At 36.1% G+C, this 27,469-nt stretch overlaps 1 protein-coding gene across 1 annotated transcript in view; it reads left to right on the top strand.

The window, feature by feature from the left end:
• The first annotated feature begins 272 nt into the window (after positions 1-272).
• The window catches only part of LOC125876627 (DNA mismatch repair protein MSH7), a 42,845-nt gene continuing 15,648 nt past the window's right edge, over positions 273-27,469 (top strand). Inside the window, exons 1-11 of the mRNA XM_049557846.1 lie at positions 273-590; positions 1,176-1,728; positions 12,138-12,233; positions 12,348-12,403; positions 19,702-19,768; positions 20,052-20,147; positions 20,394-20,525; positions 20,622-20,655; positions 20,757-20,804; positions 27,018-27,218; positions 27,302-27,424. Of these exons, the coding sequence (XP_049413803.1) occupies positions 349-590; positions 1,176-1,728; positions 12,138-12,233; positions 12,348-12,403; positions 19,702-19,768; positions 20,052-20,147; positions 20,394-20,525; positions 20,622-20,655; positions 20,757-20,804; positions 27,018-27,218; positions 27,302-27,424 (1,648 nt within the window). The 5' untranslated portion in view covers positions 273-348. The remainder of the gene's footprint in view (positions 591-1,175; positions 1,729-12,137; positions 12,234-12,347; positions 12,404-19,701; positions 19,769-20,051; positions 20,148-20,393; positions 20,526-20,621; positions 20,656-20,756; positions 20,805-27,017; positions 27,219-27,301; positions 27,425-27,469) is intronic.

Below are 27,469 nucleotides of genomic sequence, written 5' to 3'. Positions count from 1 at the left end.
GTCTAACTAAAAAATAAATGACTTGAAATGTGAAGTCTCAGGTCAATACTACTAAAACAAAGAAAACTAAAAATATAACATAAGATCTAAATTGAAAATAAATTAGTCTTATATCAAATATAAAATAACATACATAAATATAATTTAAAAAAATAAAAAAACTTAAGTCTATAACCTTAGTGAACAACAATTTAATTTAAAAGTTTATTTAGGGGCCAATTGCTTGGATTTATGAGCACGAGCAATTGAAAATGTGGGATTGGGAAGGGTTTAGTATTTAAGTTTTGGGATTTTGGTGTTGACAGCTTGCAAAGTCCTTTGGCGCCAATTCTCTCTTCCCCACTGAAAATGCAGCGGCAGAAAACTTTACTTTCGTATCTCAAGAAACCTTCGCCGGAGGACCAAAGCTCCGGCGATAACACAATCAATGGCCGGGAATTTCTAAGTAAAAATGCAGTTCCGATAGACCTTAAGGAAGAAATATTGGGAACTGAAACTCCTCCTGAGAAGGTGCCACTCCCGTTCAACAATGGCCATAAGTCTTCTGTTTTCTCTTCTATTAAGCACAAGTTTAGCAGAGAAAAACCACGGTATCACTTTTTGCTTTTTCGTATTTTTAATTTTTAAAGTATTTTATTTCTTATAGTTTTGTCTGCTCTGTTTTTATTCATACTATACATTCTATGACTAAAAGCCTTGTCAAAATTACCATTGTGAAATTGTTTGATACTATTGCAAATTCTGCTTTAATTGGAGCTACTTTGTCTGTGTGTTACAATTTTTGGCTCTCTATTCTAATTAATTAATATAAGCCTGGTCGAAATTATGTAAATTTGCCGACTTGATGCTTTTTTAGTTATTTCTATTTTCTTATTTCTTTCTGCCTTATCTACTGAAAACAAGGGTTTACATTTCAGTCCTACAGGTGGTGTTGTTATGCTTCGTTGTTAATATTTTCAGTTGTTGCAATAACCATGCTCTTAGATTTTGGTTCTATTTATTTTGTTGTGAGTGATGGAATGCACACTGATTCCTAGCTATTTTGATGGCTATTTATTACTACTATGTTGCAGCTGAAATGTTGTCCATCATTTGATTTTATTGTATCTGCAAAATATTCATACCATCTTGTGAGATGGGGTATGATATTAACTACCTTTTGATGTTGTGTACAGGAATATTGCGAAAGGTGATCCATGTAAGATGTCCTCTGTTTGTACAAAAAATGAAGGATCAGACGGATTGGGGAATGCTTCTGTTTCCTTACAATCAGGCACTAATAGAAGTTTTGTTAGTTCTAATGGAAATAGTAATCAAGAGGGTAAAGGATTAGTATCTCTTATTGCAAGTGATGATCATGGTTTTGGACCAGAAACACCAAGTATGCAACCTTATGTACCTGGATTAAAGCGAGACCAAGACAACATTTGTTCCTCAGGGGATAGGAGTGATTGCTTTTCATTGAATGCAAGCAAGAGGATTAAAAGTCTTAAGGGCTTGAATTTTGAAAGGAAGAACCTTGAGGAGGAGTTTGAAATGACTAGCAAGTTTGAGTGGCTTCATCCATCTCAAATCAAGGATGCGAATGGTAGAAGGCCAGGGGACCCACTCTATGATAAGCAAACACTCTATATTCCTCCTGATGCGTTGAGAAAAATGTCCGCTTCTCAGAAGCAGTACTGGGATGTCAAATGTAAATACATTGACATTGTGCTTTTCTTTAAAGTGGTTAGTTCTGCTTTTCCCTCTTGTATATTCTTCCTTCAAGCTGCTGTATGTCATCAACTTACTGGACAAAAGTGACTTTCCCCCGTAATTTTATGCTTGTTCATTCTTTTTCTTTCTAGTGCAACAAGTTTTTGTTGTATGAGCTTTTGCTTTTAGATAGTGTTAAGTGCTGATTTTACTTCATCATATTTAAGAAGTTGAGCTATAAAACAACTGAAAATAGTAACGATTCAGATGGATAGGCTTGTGAATATTGAGTAAATAAATTACCTTAAGGCTTCTAGTTGGAACTTGGGAACAACCATAATTATTATCTGAGATGTAGATTCTTCTATTTCATTATGGTAGGACTTGGTCTGTGTACTCAGGGCAATGACAATATGGTTACACTTGTTACATGCCTTGAAGTATACCCTTGGAAAAGAACTTTGAAGTTTAAAGCCATTAAGGAAATTTTATTTCTTGTTCTTTTGATATTTTTGTCATATGAGTGGACTCTTATGCACTGCACAGTGATATTTACTGTAACAATTAAGATACAAGTTAAGTTATGCATTAGTTTGTTTCAGATAATTTTTTGGTTAAGTTTCTTTATCAGTATTTGCATAAGTATTGTTTCATATATTTGGAAATTATGATAGTAAATTATTACACAGTGGTATCTTTCTCAAAACCCCCTCTTTGTATTTTCACAATTTTTTTCCTAGTTATTTTTATTTTTGTTTCCTTTATTAGTGGTTTTTGCGTAACCTTGTATTGTATGGTGCCTATGGCTATAACTACCCAAAAGTCTTTGTCTTATCTATCCTGAATTTGATTATGAACCACTTGATGATGATCTTATAAGTTTGTTCATGTAGAGTCCATGGGAAGTAACAACTATTAGGAACACATAAGACATGGCTTTAGTTTTTTAGGTTTGATCCAATCTCTAAATCTTTGACTCATTCTTCATAGAAGATCCATCATTTTCTTTTAAAAACTGATGGTCTAGCTGGCCCAGATACCATGGTCATCCATTTTTTTTTATCATATTACTCTAAGGTTAAATTTCTAACAAGATGTTGCTAGATGGTATAACTTCTAGGATTTTCTTGGAATTCTGACTGTTTTCTTGCTCTTTCTCTTGGTGTAATTTTATCCATCAAGCATGGTTTTGTTTTTAGTTCTTGGCTTTCAAGTTTCTCTATCAACATTTTTAGGTCTTCTCTTTTTCTGTAGGTTATATATATGAGAAGTAAAGGCATGGGGAAATCAGTATTAAGATGCGTAGCTTTACTGTATTTGCCCTATTTATACTTATATTCTACACAGTATACACCTTCTCAAATGTGGGACACTAAGTCTACTATATACATTAACTATATAACACTTCCCCTCAAGTCGATGCATATAAGTCATACATACTGGGCTTGTTACAATATAACTAACATGAGAACCAGTGAGGAACTTGGTGAAAACATTTGGAAGCTGATCATTTTACTTTTTCTCTAATAAAGTGACGATGAATCTGAATGTGCTTAGTCCATTCATGGTATATCAATTTGATGTAATATAAGGGCTACTTGATTATCACACACAAGTTTATCTAACTGATCTCTCTAGAGTTTGAGCAACTGTTTGATCCAAACTAGCCCATAAGTTGTTGTAGCTATTGCTTGATATTTTGCTTCTGCATTGATGGAGCAATCACATTCTGTTTCTTGCTATACAAGGACACTGGATTACCTCTTACTAAAATACAATATCTAGATGTAGAACATTTATAAGGAGGTGATCCTGCCTGCTCAACAGCTTTATCTCCAACGATCTGCCATGACCTTAATCCTTGAAAATTAGCCCCTTGCTTGGGATTGACTTTATATATCGCAAAATGTGGACAATTGTATCCAATGACTATCACTGGTAGAATTTATTAACTGTCTTACAACACTCACAAGAAAAGAAATGTTACGTTTAGTCATTGTGAGGTAATTCAATTTACCAATCAATGGCCTATATATTCCAAGATCACTAAGTGATTTCCCTCGTCTTGATAGTAGTTTAGCATTTGAATTTATTTATGTGTCAATGGATCTACACTTTGCCAGTTCTCTCTCCTCAACAATGTCTAGGGCATACTTTTGTTGTGAATAACAATGCATGATCTGGACTGAACCACCTTAATATATAGAAAATACTTCAATCTGTGAAGATCCTTGGTATGGAAGTTCTAAAAGAGATGTTGCTTTAAATAAGTGATACATCTTGATTATTGCCGGTGATAACGATATCATAAATATAAACCACCAAATGAATACACAGATTTGAATCAGAATGTTGATAATACATAGATTAATCAACTTAAATACGAGTCTGTCAAGCTCCTAAATTATTGTGTTGAATTTACCAAACTAGACTCAAGGAGTTTGTTTCACACCATAGAGTGACCGGCACAATCAGCATGTAAGGCTCTACTAGGCTCCCTCAGAGCAACAAAACTAGGTTAGTTGCTTCATATAAACTTAATCCTCCAGGTCATCGTGCGAAAGCATTATTATTGTCCAACAATAACTATGGATAGAAAAAGGCAGACATATGCTATTTTATCCATGAGATTGTAATCAAGTACAAATATCTGAGTATACCCTTTGGTATAAGATGAGTCTTAAGCCGATCAATTTGGCCGTTCAGACCAACTTTGACGGCATGAACAAATGACAACCAACAATGAATTTACCTGAAGGAAAAGAGAGGTTTAGGAGTGAGGAATCTGAAGTTACACAACAAAAGCTTGCTTTTAAAGGGCTATCAAGAGATAATAGGAGTAGTGAGCAAGTGGCAGAAAATGTTGGACGCCATCTATGGTGAAAAACATAGAGGATATGGAGTTGCATGATTCCCATTGTGGGGACTTCAATACTGTTAGAACAATGGCAGAAGGGGAGGATGCAATAGAATAACCAATGTAATGGTTGATTTCTTGAGCTGGATAGAGAATATGGAGTTATATGCAAAGCCTTGCCGACAATTTGGGCTGTCAAGTGGCCCCCAAGGCCTAGCTGCAGTGGCAAAAGGTGTAGGATTTGTGGCTTAGGTCGTAGGTTCAAGCCTCACACCATGCAAAGCGAACCCTTGTATTTAAGTGGAGAAGGGTAGAGGGGCGGACCCATTATCCACCGAGTTTAGAAGGCAGTGATTGGTCCAAAGGGCGAGTCACATACGAATTTCTCGGTTATCAAAAAAAATAAAAAAATAAAAATTTGGGCTGTCAAGTGGCTTGTCTTCCCACCATATACCTAGGGATGCCCTTATGAGCCAAGAACGAAGAATTGGAAGTATGGAGTGTCGTCTTGGAGAGAAGTAAATGGAAACTAACAAGGTGGAAGAGTCGATATCTATCCCTAGGAGGCCAATTTAAAAAAAAATATCTATTCCTGGGAGGTAGATAAGTAGATTGACTCTTATTAAATTAGTTTTGGATGCCCTTCCAACTTATATGCTAAGCCCTTTTCCTTTGCCAAAAAGAATTGAAAAGAAACTCAACAAACTGAGAAGGGTGTTTCTCTAGCAAGGGAATAAAGAGAAGTGTGGAATAAGATTATTGAATAATTTCATTCATATCGTTCTATGTCATGTACATGGCTTTATATATACATAAAAGATTGTGGAATAGAATCACCTAAATCTTTACATTAAGAGAAAGAATCAAAGATATGATATTCTAGATTATCACAATTATCCTAAGATCTTAGAGGATCATATCTTGATATGAAGAATATCTTCTCATCTAGGATCACATCTTTGATGACAAGAATATCTTCTTGGAAATCCTCCATCAGCCAACAAGAAGCATGGATACAACTTGGTTAAATGTAAAGAGGTGACAATGAGCAAAACACGAGGGGGTCTAGGCATTAAGAACTTGAGTATCCAAATCACTAAATTGCTGCAAAAAATGGTTGTGGAGATTCTGTTGTGAAGATATGGCATTATGGAGGAGGTTCATTGCTGAGAAATATGGCCTATAGAGCAACTTGATAATTGAAGAGGGGAATGACACTTTTGGGTGCTCCGTATGGAAACTATCAGGAGAATGTGGATTGCTTTCAATGCAAAGGTGACCTTCAGAGTGGGGAGTGGTTTGAAGGCTAGTTTCTGGAATGAGATCTGGTTAGGTGATGTGAAATTGAGGATACTTTTCCCTGATTTGTACATTATTAGCCTACAACAGAATGCCACTATAACGTAGATTTGGTGCCCTCAAGGTTAGGACCTTATGTTCAATAGGACTCTAAATGATTGGGAGGTTGGAGGAGTAGCAAAACCTACTACATACTTTAAACTAATTTTCAGGCATTGCCACAGAGTTCAACACACCAATTTGGAAATTGCATAGCAGAGGAGTTTTTTTTTAGAGTGAAGTCCTGTAACTCGGGAGGAATACCAATCGCTCTTTGGCAATAGTTTGGCCCTGGAAATTAATCTAGAAGATAAAGATCCCTTTAATTTCACATGGTTGTAATTAGAAGAGCTTGTCCAATCCTTGAAGTGCTACAAAGAAGAGGTATACAAATTTGTTCAAGGTGTTATTTGTGCGGACAAGAGGCTGAAGTTAATGGCCATTTATTTTTGCATTGCATGACAACTACAAATTTGTGGAACATGTTCGTTTGTATACTCGGGGTAAATTGGACAATGCCCAAAACCACTTTTAAGGTCCCAACACACTGGCAAGGAATTGGAAAGAGAGGATCAAAGGAAGATTGGTGGAAAAATATCCCTGCTTGCATTTGGTGGACACTATGGAAAGAAAGGAATTAGAGATGTTATAAAGAGAAGGTTAGCAGTACAGAGAAGATCAAGATGAAATGTCTTGGTCTTTTATATTTTTGGTGTAAGCAAGATTTAGGGGGCGAAGTAGATATTTTAATGGAGTTTACAGACCAACTATAAATTTTTGAAAGTTTGTTTTTGGATTTTGAGTATGAGGCACCCCTTGGGGGTTTGTAAATCTCTCTTCATCAGTTTCTTGATGAGTTCTTTTGTGTGAATACAAAGTTACCTATTTCAAAAAAATCTACCTGAAAAGCAAAATTGGTGACAAAATCCTACATTGTTAAAACTATGTGGGTAATGGAAAAAATAAGTGAAGGGTGGGACGAGTTCTCGCAACACACAAGATTGGTGGTTGATAATGGTGCTAGAATCAAAACCCGGTTAGATGTTTGGAATGGAGATGAGAGTTTCTAGAGTAAATTTCCAAATCTCTTTAGCTGTGTTGTGAACTAGGAGGGATATGCCACACCCCAAAACTTTGGTAGGGACGGACTGACGATCAGTGCCTTGACTTAATCGAGCGAATTAACCTTACATGATTTATGAAACGTGATACATGCATAAGAGGAAAAATATTGCCTTTTTCCTTCCAAGAAGTACTTTTCTTTCATTAAACGTCTTGAGTCTTCCTTTCATAAGCTTTTAATATTTACATATTCAAAACAAGGATACATGCGTGCAAGATGAGATATTAATGAAAAAGAACTTAACAATACTAGTGTGTATATGGAACCTCTATGATAAACCTGAGTTTGATCGGGTACAACTAGTTGAAGCTAAAAAAATGCTATTAGGCACTTTTTTGAGGTTGTCAATTTTAGTCCTTTTTGATTTTTCAGTCTCCATGGGAGAAATTCTCCAGCTGCTTTGGCTGGAGTATTTCAATAGATATGGGGGGAGATAGGATTTTTTATAATGTAGGGTTTAAAACCTACGACATTACTATGAAATATTAAGATTCAGAAGTATGGTTCGACTGGATCAAGCGCAACAGATATTTAATGAGACAAGTTACTATTAGCATTAATGTCATGAAGTGGTTGGTGTTTGTCTTCAATGTAGCTACGGAAGAAAAGAGGAGGATAATAAAGAGATGGAACATGAAGGACCACTTTTCATAATGAAAGTGGTAGGTACATAAGCTTCATAGCCATTCATAGGGGATTCACATGTATCTGGGATACACAACAAATCTCCCTCACCTTTTCCCCATCTCACTCGCCATCCTAGATACACGTCAATCACTTTAGATACATATAGATACATGTGTCTAGTGTGTATCTAGTGTGATTCGCATGTATCTGGGATACATACGAATCTCGTTCGCCTCCCTCCTAATCTCGCTCGTCTCTCTCCCTATTTATGTGTATCTGGTAGCAAAAATACACGTAGCTAAGTGTAAGACACGTAGGAAACTCTTAATTAGTGGTAAGATACGTAATATTTTGAAAGTATATATGATAATCTATGTTGCACCGACTCTTCATTTTTGCAGGTGAACCCGTCTCAATGCGACACTGGTGCGGGTGCGGGTCGGATTCGGTCAATCCGATCCGGACACTTTGACCAGAGCCGAGAAAAGATTTGGGGAAAAAGAGATCAGTTTCGGAGAAGTCTTCAGAGAGGAGGAGGAGCTACTTTTTATGATGAAGCTTGAAAAAGTACATGAAACTTGAAAAAGTACAGAGAAGAAAGAGGAGTTTTTTCTTGAAAAAGTACAGGAAGTACTGAGCTTTTTTATCTTTCTTGAGTCTTTTCAGTTTTTCTTGAAATAGAAAACTAGAGACGAAGCCCCCAAGGCCTAGCTCAAGTGGCAAAAGGTGGAGGATTTGTGGCTTAGGTCGCAGGTTCAAGCCCCACACCATGCAAAGCGAAGCCCGGTATTTAGGTGGAGAAGGGTAGAGGGGCGGGCCCATTATCCACCAAGTTTAGAAGGCTGTGATTGGTCCAAAGGGCGGGTCACAGACGAATTTCTCAGTTATAAAAAAAAAACTAGAGACGAAGGGTTTCTCTAGATAAGTGTTCTTTTTTATTTATAAAATAAATTATACTTTTAATGTTTATTATATTCTCTCTCTTCTTTAACAATTATAATCCTTTTATTTTGTATGCAATTATACCAAAATATGCAATTAGTTATTATATATATTTCATAAATATTTTTAGTGATATATATATATATCCACTTATTTGATTATACTAGATATATTATTATTGTTGTTATTGATATAATTTATTTTTAGAGGTACGCTAAAAATAATAAGCTATTATACCATGTATATATAATATTGCACCTTATATCATATATACTAGGTATACCAATTAGCCGTATCCCCGCACCCGTATCCAAACTCGGATTCGCACCCCCGAATCTTAAAATTTAAATTTTGCCAATCCGACTCTCGGATTCGCATCCCCGAATCTTAAAATTTAAATTTTGCCAATCCGACTCTCGGATTCGCATCCGTCTTGGATACCCACACCCGAGTCCGAGCAACTTAGGTGATAATAGTATATATGGTAGTGAAGTATGTCTAATTATGTCGTTTTTCCTTTTTTATTAATAAGTAAAATACTTTTCTACTTTTAAATGCTCAATGTTTTTTAAAGGGAAAAAGGTCTGAAAAATACTCAAACTTTGGCCAAAATTGCTGTTACGATTCCAAACTTTATGGAGGACCTTTTACCCCCTGCACTATTTAATAGTGTATTTTAAAGGTATATATGTGCCCACGTGGACACATTATTATTTATAATTATGCAATATTTATGATGTCCACGTGGGCACATATATACCTTTAAAATACACAATTAAATAGTGTAGGGGGTAAAAGGTCCTTTCCAAAGTTCGGTATCGTTACAACAATATCGGTCAAAGTTCGGATATATTTCAGACCTTTTTCCCCTTTTTAAAACATATATTAATCGATAAATCTATTATTGGTAAACAATGAGCCTCATCTTTACTTAACCAAAAGTTTTGGGCTCGAGCTCCAAAATGGAAAATAGTCTTTCTTGAAAGCGCTTCTCTCCTTAATGGTCGTTAAGTGCGGGAATCCAAATTAATTGGGTTCCACAATAAAAATATCAAGCACGACATGAAAAAATAAAATTGGGGCCTGAAGACTTTGCTTTAGTTGCTTCGCCCCGTGGTTGGCCCTGTGGACAATACCCTCTCAGCCGACTAAGTAGTGCCCCCTAACACATTGGCAGATTTGGCCCGTTTGAAAAATCATAGCATTCGACTCCTTGCACATAAAGTTCTTTAGGTTTCAAATCATGTTGCATTTTAGTGGAAAACTTATAAAATACGTATGATCTGTTAGAATAGGAATAAGTATCTGTTAGAATAGGAATAAATTTATACAATCCTATTAGAATAGGAATAGGAATAGAAATAGAAATAGGAATACTAAATAGTATCCTACCTGGTAAAGGATTGTATTCTAGGGTCTATAAATAGGGTCTCAATGTAATAATGTAGAAACAACAACAATTCAATAATATTCTTTTCTTATATTTCTCACATGGTAGCAGAGCCTCTATGATCTTGGTAAACAATCAAAGAGCTTCCGCTGCCGGCGGGTGACTATTATCCATATATGCCGCCCGTCTGGCCAACGATTATGTTAGCAAAAGTTGGTTCACCGTGTATCTTTCCGGTGACTATTTTCTCATATCTAATTTGTGTAGCACCGTGCCATCATTCCGGTGACTACTTTCTTATATCTAATTTGTGTAGCACCGTGCCATCATTTCGGTGGTTACTTTTTCATATTTAATTTGTGTAGCACTGTGCCATCATTCCGGTGACTACTTTTTCATACTTAATTTGGGTAGCACCATGCCATCCTTCTGGTGACTACCTTTTTTTTGCATATCTTATTTGTGTAGCACCGTGCATCTCTTTGGACTACTTTTCATATTTAATTTGTGTAGTATCGTGGGTTTTTCCGAACTATTGTCTCATATCTGAGTTGCATGGCATCATGTGTCTTTTCAGTGACTCCGTAGATTTGATTTGCATAGTTCCATTCGTCTTTCCGGTGACTCCTCAAATCTGATTTGCGTAGGGTTGTGCCATCATTCCAACCCTACCCGTATAATTTTTCTTTTTCAGCAGGGTCGTGCCATCATTTCAACCCAACCCATATTATTTCTCTTTTTAAATGGGGTCGTTCCATCAATTCGAACTATCCTATATAATTTCTATTTTCTAGTTGGGTCATGACATCATTTCGACCCTACCCATATAATTTTATTTCTGATTGTGACCACTTTTAGCAATCAAATCTAATACTCCGGCATATGAGCATGTTCTGGCCAGTTTTTCGGTGACTTGTTTAATATCGACTCATCCATTGATTCCAACATGATCCATATACTTTATACTAGATTTTGAGCCTTTGTTGCCCGGGGGGAGTTTAGTAGCCTTGTATGTCAATTATGTGAGTCACTCTATGGTCTGAAACAGTCTTTGCAAGTTTGGTTTGGAAAGTCCAACACTGTAATTTTATCACTCTGTGTTTTATCGACATTATGCATCAAATTCAATAATTCATGATAAGACCAAGCACATTGAGATTGAGCACATTGAGATTGATTGTCAATTTTGTGAAGTCGAGTGATCAACTTTCAAATATCTCACCAAGCCCCTCATCGGTCCTCGTGTTAATTACATTTGTAACAAGCTAGGTACATGAATTGCATGCACTAGCTTGAGGGGGAGTGTTAGAATAGGAATAGGTATAGGTTTATACAATTCTATTAGAATAGGAATAGATTTATACAATCCTATTATAATAGGAATAGGAATAGAATAGAAATAGGAATACTAAATAGTATCCTACTTGGTAAGGATTGTATTCTAGGGTCTATAATAGGGTCTCAATGTAATAATGTAGAAACAACAACAATTCAATAATATTCTTAACCTTCGATTAATGAAGCAAATATCATAGTTCCATAGATATGAGAACATCAAGAAAAACTCATATAATCTTAACATTCTCTTCCCATTTCATGAACCTTTACTTTTAACATTTTGAAAGCCATAGAATCTTCTAAATTCATGGGAAAACCTTAGCATAATGAAAACATCATTTGGAAGTTTGAAACATGCACATTTTGATCATGCAAAGCATGACTTGTGGGTCTAAATATTTATTAGATGTGGATTTTCCAACCAATTTTATGACGGGATTTACTTGTGAAAATCCTTTGGAACATGTATTCATTCGATTTTGATGCTTGGGCAACATATATTTGAATAGTTTTAAGACATTTTGCAATTTATTTTTTGGAGAAAAAAACAGGGAACAATAAGTGTTTGGAATGTAATGTGGATCTATTCCTATTAGTTTAAGGGCAATATTGGCAAAGATACTTGCACCATAAGTGCTAGGATAGATACCCTATATATGGTTAGACTTGAGAAGAAGAGAATATTTACCTTTGGTGAGTTATGGTTTGTCTTTATCTGAATTTTTATACTGCAATAAGTTTATCTGTTTATTTTCCTTCAATTCGAAACAATTGTGCACAAGGCTACTTATATGATATAGCTCTCTAAAACATTAATGCTTTAAAAGGGAAAGTTTTATGAGCTGTATGAGCTAGATGCTGAAATTGGTCACAAGGAGCTTGATTGGAAAATGACGCAAAGTGGCGTGGGAAAATGTCGACAGGTATGCTGTACTTAGTTCACTTGGGATATTTGAAGAGGGAGTTTTGATCATTTTCAGGTTTAGCTTAGTCTTCGGAATCTGATTCATGTACTTATTTTCTTGCTTTTCTTTCAGGTTGGTATATCTGAAAGTGGAATTGATGAAGCTGTTCAGAAGCTCCTAGCGCGAGGGTGAGTTAGAAATCTCATTTTTGAGATCTGTATCTTTTTTCAGGGGAACAGGATAACAGCTTTTGCTGCTACCGATCTCTGATTCCTAGTTACTAATGACTCTGCTAGTTTATCTGTAATTAGAATTGCTGATCTGTTTGTTTGTATTAGTCAGTTTTTAACAAGTCATCACTCATGGTCATAGCTATGTCACCTTTTCAGCATGACTTATGACTTATTCTTTAGTAACAATTTACAATTGACCACCTTCACCACCAACATGCCAGTGTAATCAGGTGGGTCTGGGGATAAACAAAGCAAATGAAACAATGGTTATAGGAAGAAATGAAGAATAAGATACTATGCGAATACTAAATAATACTACTAAATAAGGAGAAGATGAGTAGAAGAGACTAGCCCCTTGCCTTTCCCGCATAAAAGTATGACAACACTCTGCCACCTACTACCATTCTACCCTATTCCTTGACTTCCATACTTCCATACTTCCATATCTATGGTCATGTCTTGTTTAATCACCTTCCCCAGTTCTTTTTCAGCCTACCTCTACCTCTCATAGAACCTGTTATAGCCAACCTCTCATACCTGCTCACTCGTGCATCACACACCTCCTTTTCACATTCCCGAACCATCTCAACGTTGCTTCCCTTATCTTGTCTGCCACAGAGGCCACTCCACCTTGTTCGTATAACTTCATTCCTAATCCTATCCTTCCTACTATGCCCACAAATCCATCTGGGCGTTCTCCTCTCTGGCACGTTCATCTTCTAAACGTTTGCATTCTTGACTAGCCTCACTCTACCCCATACAATAAAGTAGGTCGAACCGCCACTTGGAATTAACCTTTAAGTCTTGATGACTTATTCTTATCACATAGTACCCTAGATGCGAACCTTGATTTCATCTGTCCACTCTAATATGATGTGCCACATCATCATCTATCTTCTTGTTTCTTTGAATTATAGACTTACGATACCTGAAACTTCCCCTCTTGGGTATGACTTGTGTATCAATCTTCACTCCACCTCCACCTCATGCGTATCATCACTGATTGTGCACATTGGTACTCTGTTTTAGTCCAGCTTAATCTAAGATCTTTAGATTCTACTTTCTAGAGTTTGTCTCCAAACTTCTAGCGTATTGTTAACTCCATCACTCATCTTGTCGAACAATAGTATGTCATCTGCTAATGACATTCCATGACAACTCCCTTTGAATATGGTGCGTCAATTCTTTTGTCACTAAGGCAAACACAAACACACTAAGGGATTATCCCTAGTGCAACCCCATTTTGATCGGGAAGTGTTTTGAGACACCTTCCATTGCTCTTACCCGAGTCATGTCTCCAAATATATGCCACATGAACACCTCTAGCTTCCAAATACCTCCATAAAACTCCCTAGGAGCTTTATGGTTTTCTAGGTCAATGAATACCATGTTCAAGTCTTTCATCCTATCCCTATACTGCTCCAACAATCTCCTAGCTTCTGTAGTTGATCGGTTGGTATGAATTCGATTTGGTTCTCGAGATAGACACACCACTCCACATTCACATCTCGACCACCCTCTCCCAAACTTACGTTATGGGGCTTTAGTATCTTCATACCCACATAATTGTTGCGACTTTTAATATCACCTTTGTTCTTGTACAATGAAATCATTTTACTCCATCTCCACTTCTCTGACATTCTAGTTGGGCTAAAAATGACATTAAACAACCCAATTAGCTCACTCCTTACCTATTTTGCCAGCGTTCTTCCCAAATTCCACCATAATCTTGTGTGGCTTGGTCGCTTTTGCTTCCTCATCTTTTGACTTGGCCCCTTAACCTAGCAGACTTTATACATCTATAATGCCTAAAATCCCTACGACCCTCGGAAAGCTCTAACTCCCGATGCAATAACCCTGTCACCTTCCTCATTCAAGGGCTTATGGAAATAGGACATGCATCTCCGTCTAATGTATGCCTCTTCTACTAATACTTCTCCATTCTTGTCCTTGATACACTTCACTTGGTCTAGGTCATGGGCCCTCCTCCCTCTCGACTTGCGAGTCTATACAACTTCTTATCCCCACCTTTGGCCTTGAGCTATTCATACAAGTCTCAAAAGTTGCCGTTTTAGTTGCTCTGCCTACCTCACTATGGTAGGTCACCAATTGCTCCTCTATCTTCTGGAAGCTCGAGTTGGCTATAACCAAATCGAAAGCTTTAGCAATATCTAAAAGCGAACCCCCTTCTTTGTTTCTATACCTAGAGCCATAACAACCATGCATAATCCTTCGAAGTGGTCCCTATTTGACCATTAAAATCTCATCCTAGAAATAGCTTCTCGGTGTGCGGGATACCTCTCATAACCTCGTCCAACTCGCATTTGTCCTCCTCATCTAAACTAGCTTGCAGTGCGCATGCACTAATTATATTAAAAGTCAGCCCTCCACAACTATCTTAATGACCATCATCCTATCATTAACCCTCCTAACCTCTACCACTTGATCCCTATAGACTAAATTGCCTACTCCCGTCCTACTTGTTGAGCTTTCTGAGTACCACAACTTAAACATGTCTACATCCCTAGCCTTAGTTCCCACTCATTCGACCATTAGGTTTTTTGGACACATGCTACAGTGACATTCCTCTTTTTGAGAATCTTCACCAACTCTATTTACTTCCCTATCAAGGTCTCTATCATGCCCTAAGCCTATACCCTAGATGTGGTCGGCACTCAGAACCATTGTTGGTCCCAAGTGATCTCTTGTCCTGGCTTACTAATATGCAGAAGATTGAACAACTTATGTGGAAGCTTTATAAAAGATGAGCATCACAATGATTAAACAAAAATAAAACCATCTCAACAACTTTATCTAGAAGTCTAAATAATAATGATATATGTGTTTGAAAACATCTGAAAACAATGACTTGACTGACTCATCTAACTCGTCTATGAAGCCTCTAATGAACTAAAGATAGGTGCCAGGACAAAATCCCCGACAACCTGAATATTCCACTAGCAATGTCTACTATGTACTGAATAACCATATGAACTGGATCCCTCTGAAAGCAAGAAGGTCCTCACCAAATGCTGATGGAGAAAGATCCTAGTGAAGCGTTTGTTGCCGATCTTGAAAACCTGGATCTGCATCTTTTAAAGATGCAACACCAAATGACGTCATTACATGGAATGTACTGTATGTAAAAATAGTTGAAAGAAACAACTTGCTAAACTAAATATACTAAATTGAAAGAGTAAATCCGAGGTAGATTGTAAAATAGTCAACTGAAAAGTAACGCATGCATGAGTACTTTAACAACCAAGCTTTTCAATTGAATATGTATGCAATAGTAGCAAATACTAAAAAATACTATAATTTGCTTTTCTTGAGGAGTTTCTCTAACCAACAACCATCACGTGAGCCTCACGATGATACAACGTCTTGCCTACGTTGCTAGAGCCATCCAATTCCTTACCAGGGCAAAGGAAAAATTGAACTAATGGATCCAATCTCTAAGTCCTTATCGGGGGCTTTCTAAGGAGTTGTCCGAATCAACGGCACGATCCTATCCTATACTGGCGGTGCAGTTCTAGGGTTTGGATTATATGAACCCTTACCCAACTTGGTGCTCAAAAAACTCCCAAGATAATGCAATAATGCTCAATAACTTTAAAGATGTCCCACTTCATGGAAAGTATCCCACTTTAGGGGAAAAACTGAAAGTCTGTTACTCTGAATCTCTGCTCACTAATACTGCTTTAGAATTGAACTTGAAAACTTGACTATGCCTTTTTGAAAATCTTGTTATGGTTTTAAAACTTGACTATGCCTTTTTGAAAATCTGGTTATACTTTTCTCAACTATGAGATATACTTTCAAACTGACATGCTTTCTTTAAGAAACTATCTAGATCTTCTTTCTGAAAATATGCATCTTGAATGCAAAATATACTTTCTTGAAATTCTTCCTGAAATACTTCTTTCATGAAATATACTTTGCTCATGAAAACAATGCATAAGAAATAGGATGACAAGATTCTCAAATAACTTTAGCTAAGAAGGGGTCATGTGGTGGAATAGCATGAACCCTAAATTAATCAAGGATCATTAACAACATAAACTATAATGATTTCAATAATAGAATCAACAATGAGCATATTCGAAATAAAAGAATTCAAAAATCATGAACTTTGGGGTGAAACCTTAACTTTGATCTACCTACTTAGATTATAGATGTAGGGCATGAGGAAGAACTTCGTTTCTCAATATACTATCCTTACATACCTTAGTGACAAAGCTAGATGAAGAACCTTGGAAGAGGAACCCTGACTTGGTGTTTCTTGAAAATTCTTGAGTGTTGATGTTTGGGGAGAGAATGAAAGGGTTTCAATGATGAAAACTGATTGTCTAATCGTCCTAAGATGTTGTAAGGTCATTTAGATAACTTCCCCAAAGGTTTTAGGATAAAAATACCCTCCTCTAACACAAAATCGATGAAATTTCACGCCCTACCGTCGTCTGAGTGATAGGCCGTCGCTTGGGTGACGGGCCGTCATAACTAGGCCAAAAAAATGAGCTCACTGGTTAAGTGTGAAGCCCACTTATGACGGGCCATCACACTTGTGACGGACCATCACTCACTGCCAGATTGGAACATCTCTAGTAATCAGTCATAACTTTTTACTCCAGACTCGGATTCACGAATGGTTGGTGGCTTTGGAAAGAAGACTCATAGACCTTTAATTTGTTAGGTCGTGAGCCACCTAACAGAGATGTCATCGTTTGAAGTTGACCGAACTAATGTGAAAAACTTATCCGATAGGAAGGTTTTGAACTCGACTTAGTACTGAAGGCCCTTTATGACCTTCAACCACATCCGATATACTTTTCACACTTAAGAATGGACCTTAACACATGTGTACAAGTAGCATATCATCTGGCCCAAGTTGATACACTTACGACGAATGGTTTGGATCCTTAGAGTTGAATTTGCGAGGTGTTACAGTCCCTATGTTCCAAGACCAAACTCTCAACCTAAAAGCTCCCTTGGTACCCTTGCTCCTTGCTCCCACTCCCAACCAAGGACTTGGAAACTACCATCAAACCCCGAAGCCACTAACATAGGTACTAAAATTCCAGAATAAACAGTCTAAATCAAGAACTAAAAACAAAGGCTGAACAAGACATAAGATAAATTGAGCTAGAAAATAAAGGCTGCACAATAATTAAAAATAGAGGCTAAATCAAGAACTACATAAGGACAAGAACTAAAAAGCAGTGGCTAAGAGCAAGTTTGGATTGACTTTTAATTTTTGACTTATAAGACAAAAGTCATAAGGTTGAATTTCTAACTTTATGACTTTTGGTTTATTTTTATCATTTTAGCTTAATATCAAGTGCTTATAAGCCATTTTTTAATTTACCCAAACACTCCAAAAATGCTTAAAACCTATTTTGGCTTAAAAACACTTTTTAGATGAAGTAATTGATTCCATTCATGGCATCAAGACGATGCAAAGCAGTTACAAAAGAGTGAGCAGTAGTATGTTATCTCTAGTACACTATCATAGAGCAAACAAAATCTAAAAAGCTATCAGGGGAATCCATTGGGGACAAAAAACCCAACTATATAAATACAAAAGACATTTAGCTTTGAGCATAGATTGTCTAGTTGAGAGGCCATCAAAACATCTTCTATTTCTTTCATTCTAGATAGTCCAAAAGATGGCAGCTGGTATCATCTTCCAAATCTTTTTGATGGTGCTGTCAACATTCCAGTGGCTCCAGTATTCAAAAACTTCCCTGATAGTGTTAGGCATTACCATCTGAGGCCAAAAAGGGTGAGGAACATGTGGCATAAGCCAATCCAAGCCGGCTCTAAATCAAGAACTAAATAGGTTGAACAAGAACATCAAACAGGTGGCTGAACAAGAACTAGAAAACAAAGGCCCAAGAACTAAAAATAGAGGCTAAAGCAAGAACTAAATAAAGAGAGGCTAAATCAAGAACTAAATAAATAGAGGCTAAATCAAGAACTGAATAGGCAGAACAAGTACTAAAAGACAGGGTAAATTGGAAGATATAACCTGGACAGAGCTCGAAACTATCCCTGCCGATGACTTCTGCACGAACTGGTTCTGGAAGAAGCAAGTGTTTATTTTTGTCCTAGCATTGGATAGAGTTTTGGCCAATTGGGAAACAGTTGTTAACACAACTATGATTTATGAGGTGTTGGTAAATTTTAGTAGTATGAGTTTTAGAAAGCAGAGAAGTCAAGAAGAATATTGGTAGAAGAACATTTTTATTGATGTCTTCAGATTTCATTTATAAGACTGGAATAAAAAACAGAAAGCAGTAAACCCACTACTAGCATATTCCTAACTCACTAACTTACTCGTAAATAATAGGAATAAATGGCTAACAACTAATTGACTAAGTCTTATCTAATATAATGCAGTAAAAGTAAAAGTGCAGTTGAAAAAGCAAATTCCTAACATGAGGTGAGTTTACATAACTGGATTAAAAACGTCTCCTTCAAATAAAAACCATCTTAGAAGCACAATCAATATTGACCACCCCCTTTTTGAATTTGTAATCAAATCCATGAAAGCTTTTCAATTGAGTATTGACGTTATGACATACTTCCACATAAAATTTTGGTAAAAAAAAGCCAATTTGATCTAATTGATGCATCATAATTAATCACAAAATTTCGAAAACAGATCATTCATGTCGGATCTAATTATAAAGCGATTATCAGAAAAGAAAAAGAAAGATCCGATAAAATATAGTAATTTTTTTGCTCATGCTAACACTGAAATACAAAAACCCAGCTAAAAGTACCATATGATTATAGTAAGAACACAATAGATTTAATCAAGATACTATATAGAATACATAAAGAGTTGAGTCTCTATCATACCTGGTGCGAAAAACAACCTAACCTTAATCAGATCTAGCAATGCCAAAGTGGGAAAAAAGATATAATAAACAGATCGCATTTGAAGATAGATGTAATACCTTAGGTTACTTGGGGAGAACATCCCAGCCCAGATGCGCCCTCTCTCTTGGTCTCCAGTCGAGATTCATCAATGGGAACCTGGTCATGTGATCATCTCCATCACAGAAAGCTAAGAAATCTAGAAAGAGAGAAAGTCTTTAGAGACAGAAAACAGTTGCGCGGAAAGTTAGAGAAAGATGGAATAGATTGATAATGGAATTGACCCCCTGTTGATAATTTCTTATTTAGTGTCTTATTCTCATCTGATGGTATCTTGTCATTTATGTTGAGTTTATCTAACAAATTTGAAGGTACAAAGTTGGACGGATGGAACAGTTGGAAACATCCGAGCAAGCAAAATCTAGAGGCTCTACTTCTGTAAGTGCAGCATGAATTCATTGGGTTTATGTAGTTCTTAAAAATATTTATAATGCTTGGGGCAGTGAGGTTGGTGATAGTCCTTTAACTGTTCTAAATGTGATAACAAAGCAACAGAAGATACATTGAAGCAATTAATGCATCAAAAATTTCTGAATTTTTATAGTTTTATGGATCTTTTCGTTTAGCGCTCATAATTTCTTCTGTTTCTCCTATGAGCACTAAACTGCTCTTTGTTCATCATGGCATTGAGTGATTTGATAATGAGAAATATCGGTTTCAGGTTATTCGTAGAAAACTAGTTCATGTACTCACCCCTTCTACGACAAGTGAGGGTAATATTGGGGCTGATGCAGTTCATCTTCTTGCCGTCAAGGAGGTCAGCATCTTTTTAAATAAAATTGACATTGACATGATAGAGTCTGTTAATTCTACATGGCAGTAGAGTTATCTATTATAAGTGCAGAGTAAATCTTTGTGCAATCTTATGTTGTTTTCTTTCTCTGGCAAAATGATCAAAAGAAAGCTTTAAAATCTTTTGATGTCCATATGGTTATCCTTGTGTTACAGCATGAGGCTTCAACTGAGGCAGATGATTTAATGTTCTTCTTTCACTATGACATAGAATTGCAATGAGCTGGGGAATGGTTCAACCACTATTGGATTTGCTTTTGTCGATTGTGCTGCTCTGAAAGTTTGGGTTGGTTCCATTGACGATGATGCATCTTGTGCAGCTTTGGGGGCTTTGCTGGTGCAAGTACGACACTTAAAGATCTAATATATTTCTTGAGTAACTTAATATGTGTGATTTGTTTGGTTGATAATTGTATCTTGCTCTCTGTTGCATGTGTAGGTGTCACCGAAGGAAGTTATATTCAATGCTAGGGGTACATATTTTTGTTAAATTAGACTTTGGGAGGATTATTTTGTTCTCTGGAAATAATTATGTTGAGCCTGACTTCCTTGTCTTGCGCCTCCATTTTAACAGGTTTGTCAAAAGATGCCCAGAAAACTCTGAAAAAATATTCATCAACAGGTGAGGATTTTCTTGTTTCTGATAAGTTGTTCACTGTATCATGAAACAGCTGTGATTTTGATAGTTCTATCTTTGAATATCTAAAGCAGTTTGTCGTACCTATCATGTGAAGAATCTGGTTCTTTCTTTGTGTAATGTGAAAGCCTGGATCTTCATACCGTTCCATATAACTTTTGCCCTGAAAGCCATGTATGTGGTCTTTATCTGTCATTTATAGTATGCAGCAACAAATTGGCCTAAAGTTGATGTGAAAATATTATGAAAAAATTTAAATTCCTACTTGGTCATTGATGGGACCCAGAATACTTTGATTATGTAATTGGAGTGGAATCAGTTAGCATTTAGCAATTTCAATGCTATAAGTAACGTCTGCCAATGAAATAGGACCTGGTGGGGAGAAATTTGTAAAGCCTTGTAAAAGTTCTATATTCAATTCGGGTTAATTGCAATCCTAATGACACTTCTAAATATTTTTGGAGCATTACTGGAGCTACAAAATGATTTGGAGTGTTTGTGAAGATTTCAAGAAGAAAAGGCTTCTTTGTATTTCTCAATGATGTTACATTCATGAGAATGGGTACTTATACAATGAGTCCTAAGCCTAAATAAGGAAAGACAATATTGCACAATCAATTATATTTACAATATTAATCAACTTCTGTAATTAAGCTTGGAAATCACTAATCAATCAATCAACACTCTCCTCAAATTGGTGCAAAGATGTCTCACATGCTCAACTTGTAAACTAGTGTATGGAAAGTCCGTTAGTTGAGGCCTTTGGCAGACACATCAACTAGCTGCTTTACAGAGTGACACATGGAATAAACTCAAGACACCACTCATAACTTTTTCTTGAAGTGTCAATCAATTTCATGCTTTGTTTGATCATGCTGGACTGTATTATGAGCTATACTGATTGGAGCCTTGCTGTCACAATACAAAGAAACATATTCCCTTTTCAGACAATCTCAATTCCTCTAGTAGCTTTTGTAACAAAAAAAGTCAGCAAACACCCTTTGTTGTAGCTCTATATTCTGCCTTGGCACTTGTTCTAGCAACTAGACTTTGCTCTGTGCTTCTTCAAGTGATCAGGTTTCCTCCTATGATTGTACAAATCTAGATTGAGACTTACAATAGTTTGATGTGAAAAATGCATTTCATGGAAACTTAAAAGAAGTGGTGTACATGGAGATTCCTCCTGGATTTTATTTTGAACAAAGTCAAGGAAAGGTATCCAGACGGAAGAAATCCTTGTATGGACTGAAGCAATCCCCTAGATCTTGGTTTGACTTATTCGGTAAAGTAATATTCGCCTTCGGTTACCCATAACGTAATGCTGACCACACCATTTAATCCTCGAGGACAGATTTTTTGAAGAGGGCGGTATTTGATATGATACAATTAGAGTGGGGTTTCATTTCTCATTTTGCTTCCATATTCATTTCATCTGCAATTAGTTTGAAAAGTTGTCCAGGGTCGATTAGTTGTCACGTGCGACCCATATGCGCAGTTAGTTGGCCTTTCCTAAAGTTAATTGTAACTAACTTTCCCTCCCATATTTCATTCAGCATATAAATGAATATAGCAATTGTAAGCATTTGTATTGGTGATTCAAAGTCAAGAACTCTCTCCAACTCAGTAAGAACTCTTAGGGTTCTCGAGTGATCTGTTCAAGAGCAATTCAATTCATTTGCTCTTTAGGACACTTGCTCTTTCCTTTTTGTTACAGGTCGTATCACTTTTCCACGTTCGGAACCTTCCAAACATTTCAACTCTATTCAAATATATATTTAATCGCTTCAACTAATGACATTGGACTCAATTCTATAATCTAATATGCAGTCTAGGTTAAAGTAAACCAAAAAGTCAATCACGAGCCCACATGGTCAAACATCAGAACCAAGCTCATATCCAGTTTATCGATTACCCCACGAGTCCAAGTTTTTTGAATTCATTTATCAACTCATAATCAATTATATCATTTCTAGATCTTAGACCAAAAACTCCCAAATTCCACCATATTCCTTACTTTAATGGCTCCCAAGGCCTAGCTCGAGTGGCAAAAGGTGGAGGATTTGTGGCTTAGGTCGCAGGTTCAAGCCCCACACCATGCAAAGTGAAGTCTGATATTTAAGTGGAGAAGGGTAGAGGGGCGGGCCCATTATCCACCAAGTTTGGAAGGCTGTGATTGGTCCAAAGGGAGGGTCACTGACGGATTTCTTGGTTATCAAAAAAAAAAATCCTTTAATGGCTAAATTTTGAATAAAAACATGTATAGTTTTCATGGGTTAGTGCAAAATCATTACCTTGAGTTTCTATGATGGTTGCACCCAAGGGTGTGGCCCAGTGGTCAATGAAGTGATTGAGAACCCTTAGGTCTCAGATTCAAAACTCAGTGGAGATATAAAATACTAGGTTATTCTTCTCATCTGTTCTAGTCTTGGTGGATAGAGTTACTTGGTACTAGGGGTGTTCACGGGTTGGTTTGGATCGGTTATTGGTCAAAACCAAAACCAAACCAACTTAATCGGTTTTAAAATTATCAAAACCAAACCAAACCAAATATAATATACATTTATCGGTTTGGTGATTATCGGTTTCGGTTTGGTTTGGTTCGGTTATTCGGTTATTAACCATACACAAAAATAAAAGAAACAATTCATTTAAAATGTGAAAAAAGTGACAACAATCCATTCAAAACGAAAAATAGTTAGAATGTCTTAAATTACTGAACTTTCGATCACTAAATTTACTATCAATAAAGCTTTAAAATTCATTATATTGGCCTAGAAGGAAGAGACAATAACATTTTCAGTCCCACAAAGGATTGTCACACACACTCATATACATGAAATCAATAAGATAAATGTTTTATCTTGGGCATTTTTGCTTTCAATAAGTAAATTATAAAGAAATTTTAATGAAAATATGTATAAGATCTTTAAAATTGTTTATAAAAACAATATATTAAGTATGTATATTAATAAAATATATGTATATAATTCATCGGTTCGGTTATTTCTTCGGTTTTTTTGAATAAAACCATAACCAAACCAAATACTATCGGTTTTCAAAAATCTAAAACCAAACCAAACCAAACCAAACCCAAATAAAATCGATTTTATTTTATCGGTTTGGTTTGATTTTTCGGTTTGGATCGATTTTTATCCAAACCGTGAACACCCCTACCTGGTACCTTATGGTGGTGGGAGGTATCTCGTGGAATCAGTCGATGTGCGGAAAAGCTGGCTCAGACACCATGGTCGTTAAAAAAAATAATGGTCTCCAAACTAAAATCCCATTAATCTCATAGCTAGTTCGTCCAAAATGGTGAAATAATGAAAAATTCTGAAATTATGTCCTTATACATGGACCAGGTTCTTCGCAAATGTGGTCCTTTTCTCCGCAATTGCGGACCAAGCCCATGAGCAAGTTCTTCGCAATTCCAGCGCACCAACTTCGGACCTGCACCAGCACTAGTTTTTGCTCAAAAATGTGCTGAAACCAACTCAAACCCCTCAGGTCTCAACCCAAGCTGTACCAACAGGTTCCAAACAAAATACCAACCTATGCAAGGCCTCAAAACATGAAATGGAACGCAAATACTCAAAAACGAAGAGTTGAGTTGCTATAGAAGCTTATTGTAGCCAAGCTTGAATTCCTTATGTTGATGGTGGTGCTTGAACAAATCTGTGCCTTGAGCTTAGTTTGTTCATCCACTGGTTGCTATTGTAACCAAGCAATTGATTGGTTTCCTTTCCATAAAATCCTTTAAGTTTGTTGTACGATTGTTCCCTTTTCCCACAAAAATTCCCACTTCCATTGCTGACCTTCCATAGCATTTTCAGCTTTGTTCATTCCCTTAATTCCTGTACAAGAAGACAATCAAGACCCTATTATGTCGCTGACTTATCTACCAAACATGTCAACTTAATTCCATTTCAAGATCATAAACTTATAGTCCGTAATAGTGATTTGGGCTTAGTGCATAAACTCTTTTATATGTATGTCTCTATTCTTATAATTTATCTCATACATACGTAAATAATACTTCTAATTAAGTGTATAGCTATCTTTATGTATATATAGACTCTCTTTCTCTCTCTCACTCTCACACACTCTCTCTCGATTTAACATAATACTCCTGCTGTCCCCATTTATGTGACACTTTTCGGATTTTGAGATTCAAACAAGTCTATCTTTGACCATAAATTTTTCATATATCATTTATATATTTTGCATTGTCAATTATTGTGACTTATGGTACTTTTTAAGTAGTTTACAAATATATAAATTTCATATCATAAAAATTGATAATTCCATGCACAAATTTCTGGTCAAACTTAAATTGTTCGACTCTTGAAAAATAAAAAGTGTATAAATTGGGACACAGGGAGTATTGATTTTCTAAGTCTTTCTATGCCAGCTAACAATGCCACCGACCCTGAAGATAGAAACTGACCTATCTAATAAATTAACCTATGCGCTGCAAAATATATATATATATATACTTACTAAAATAAGAAAACAATAATTGGAGAAAATAACTTAAATAATTGGAGAAAATAACTTGAAAGGTTCAACTTGATCCCAAAAGACTAAAATAAGAAAACAATAATTGGAGAAAATAACTTAAAGGTTCAACTTGATCCCAAAAGTGTTAGGATGCTACAAAATTATAGAGAACTTCTAGTACTCTTTATTTTTTCCCCGTATTACCGTGGTCTTAGATGAATTGAAATAGAGAATCATGGTCAGTAAAGATTCATATAGCTAACCACAACTTTTTCTTGTTGTTATATATTTGTTTGGCTCGGGGGGAGGAGGGGTACATAGAGTTCTAATTTAGGCTAATTCTTCTGACTTTTCCACCAAAAAAGTGGGAATTAAGGGGTTGTTTGGTTACTTGATAAGGGATGAGTTATTCAAGTATAAAATGTTGCATAAGCTTTACCGTGTTTGGTAGCATTTTTATATCAGGTATAAAATTCAACACACATAATACTATGTTTGGTTAGAAAATTAGAAAACCACATAACTAATACATATACATGTATAAATTATGAGTTAATCTATGTATTATTTTATGTGGGGGCAGAAGATGGAATAAGTTCTACCTAAATAATAATACTAGTAATTGACAACTTTACCCTTAATCACTTTCAATCAAATATACTCCACTTTTTTTAGGAGACATTCAGATCCTCTTTGCGCATTTCTAGATCTAGAATGACTCCTCCTCTACTTCATCTTACAATGGAGGCAATACAAGAAGGCAATCAACTGGGAAGTTGCTGACAGCTAACAAGATGTTTTTCTTCATTATCTGAGAGCTTCCACGGATTACTTTTATAAATATGGCTGGAAGCATTGGTCTGAAAAAAAGCCATGACATTCTCTATGAAAAAGAAAGAACAAACTTATTTATATATATACACGTTGGTTCAACTATATGAGGAAGTTGAAAAATGTGACACCCAATTCCTTTCTATAATTTTGCCTAAACAAAATGCAAAAAGAAAAAAGAAAAAAGAAATACAAAGGTAAGAAAGGTCAAGGGTATAATTGTAAATAAATATTTTATTTTTAAGAAATATATAATTTTTATTAATTTTCAATATAACAAATCAACACCCAAAGAAATTATTTTACCCTGCATAATTAATACCTGCATAATTAATACCTGCATAACTAATACCTACATTACTAATACCTGCATAACTAATAGATATATTACTAATACCTGCATAACTCTAACCAACAACCAAACGGCCCCTAAGATCTCTAAATTTAAATTGCACTTCTATGCCTAATTATTTTCTTGTTGCAACTCTCTAGGGCTGAAACTGCTTTTCAGATATGGGTGCTTCTAACTTCAGAAATTTTAAGAAACGATAAGAAATGAGCCTTAGGAATAGAGAGGAGGGATGATGGTGTTGATGGAGTGGTCACTTCATCAGATCTCTTTGATAAACAAATTCTGAGTTTTATTTTGTTTCTGCATTTCTAAAATGCTGACATGTGGATGAATTTCTTCACCGTGAATTCTGCTATAAACTCATTGACAGTATCATTTTTTATTTACATGGGGCAATCAAGAAAAGAATAGGAAAAGAAAAAGGAGAAGTTGAGCAAAAAGAAAAAGCTGGGGGTGGGGGAGGGTAGAGTTTTCACTTTCTTAGATCTCTTGATAAATATTCTTTGTCCATTTAGGTCCTGCAGCACCACTCCTATCTCCAGTTCAGCCAGGTGCAGATTTTGTTGATCCTGCAGAAGTGAAAAATTTCCTCGACTTGAAAGGTTACTTTAAAAGATCTTGTAATAAGTGGGATCACACCTTTGATGGAGAGAACCATAATGTTGCTTTATGTGCTCTTGGGATTCTTGTTAATCATTTAGAGCGATTGATGGTAAGTCTCAGAAGCATGGCCTATTTTCTGTGTGTAATACTTATCGTATTATTTTAGTGAATATTTTGTTCTGAATTTAACAGTTAGATGAGGTCTTACATAATGGTGATGTTCTGTCATATGAAGTCTATAAGGGTTGCCTCAGAATGGATGGACAGACACTTGTCAATCTTGAAATCTTCAACAATAATGCCGATGGGTGTCCATCAGGCAAGTACAATATTTTTTTGTCAAATCAAAGCTCTGTACTCATTC

The sequence above is a fragment of the Solanum stenotomum genome, chromosome 9 (genome assembly GCF_019186545.1).
Source record: "Solanum stenotomum isolate F172 chromosome 9, ASM1918654v1, whole genome shotgun sequence".
In the NCBI taxonomy this organism is placed as follows: Eukaryota; Viridiplantae; Streptophyta; class Magnoliopsida; order Solanales; family Solanaceae; genus Solanum; species Solanum stenotomum.
The sequence above is the reverse complement of the archived record's forward strand: the minus strand, read 5'-3'. Positions and strand labels throughout refer to the sequence as shown.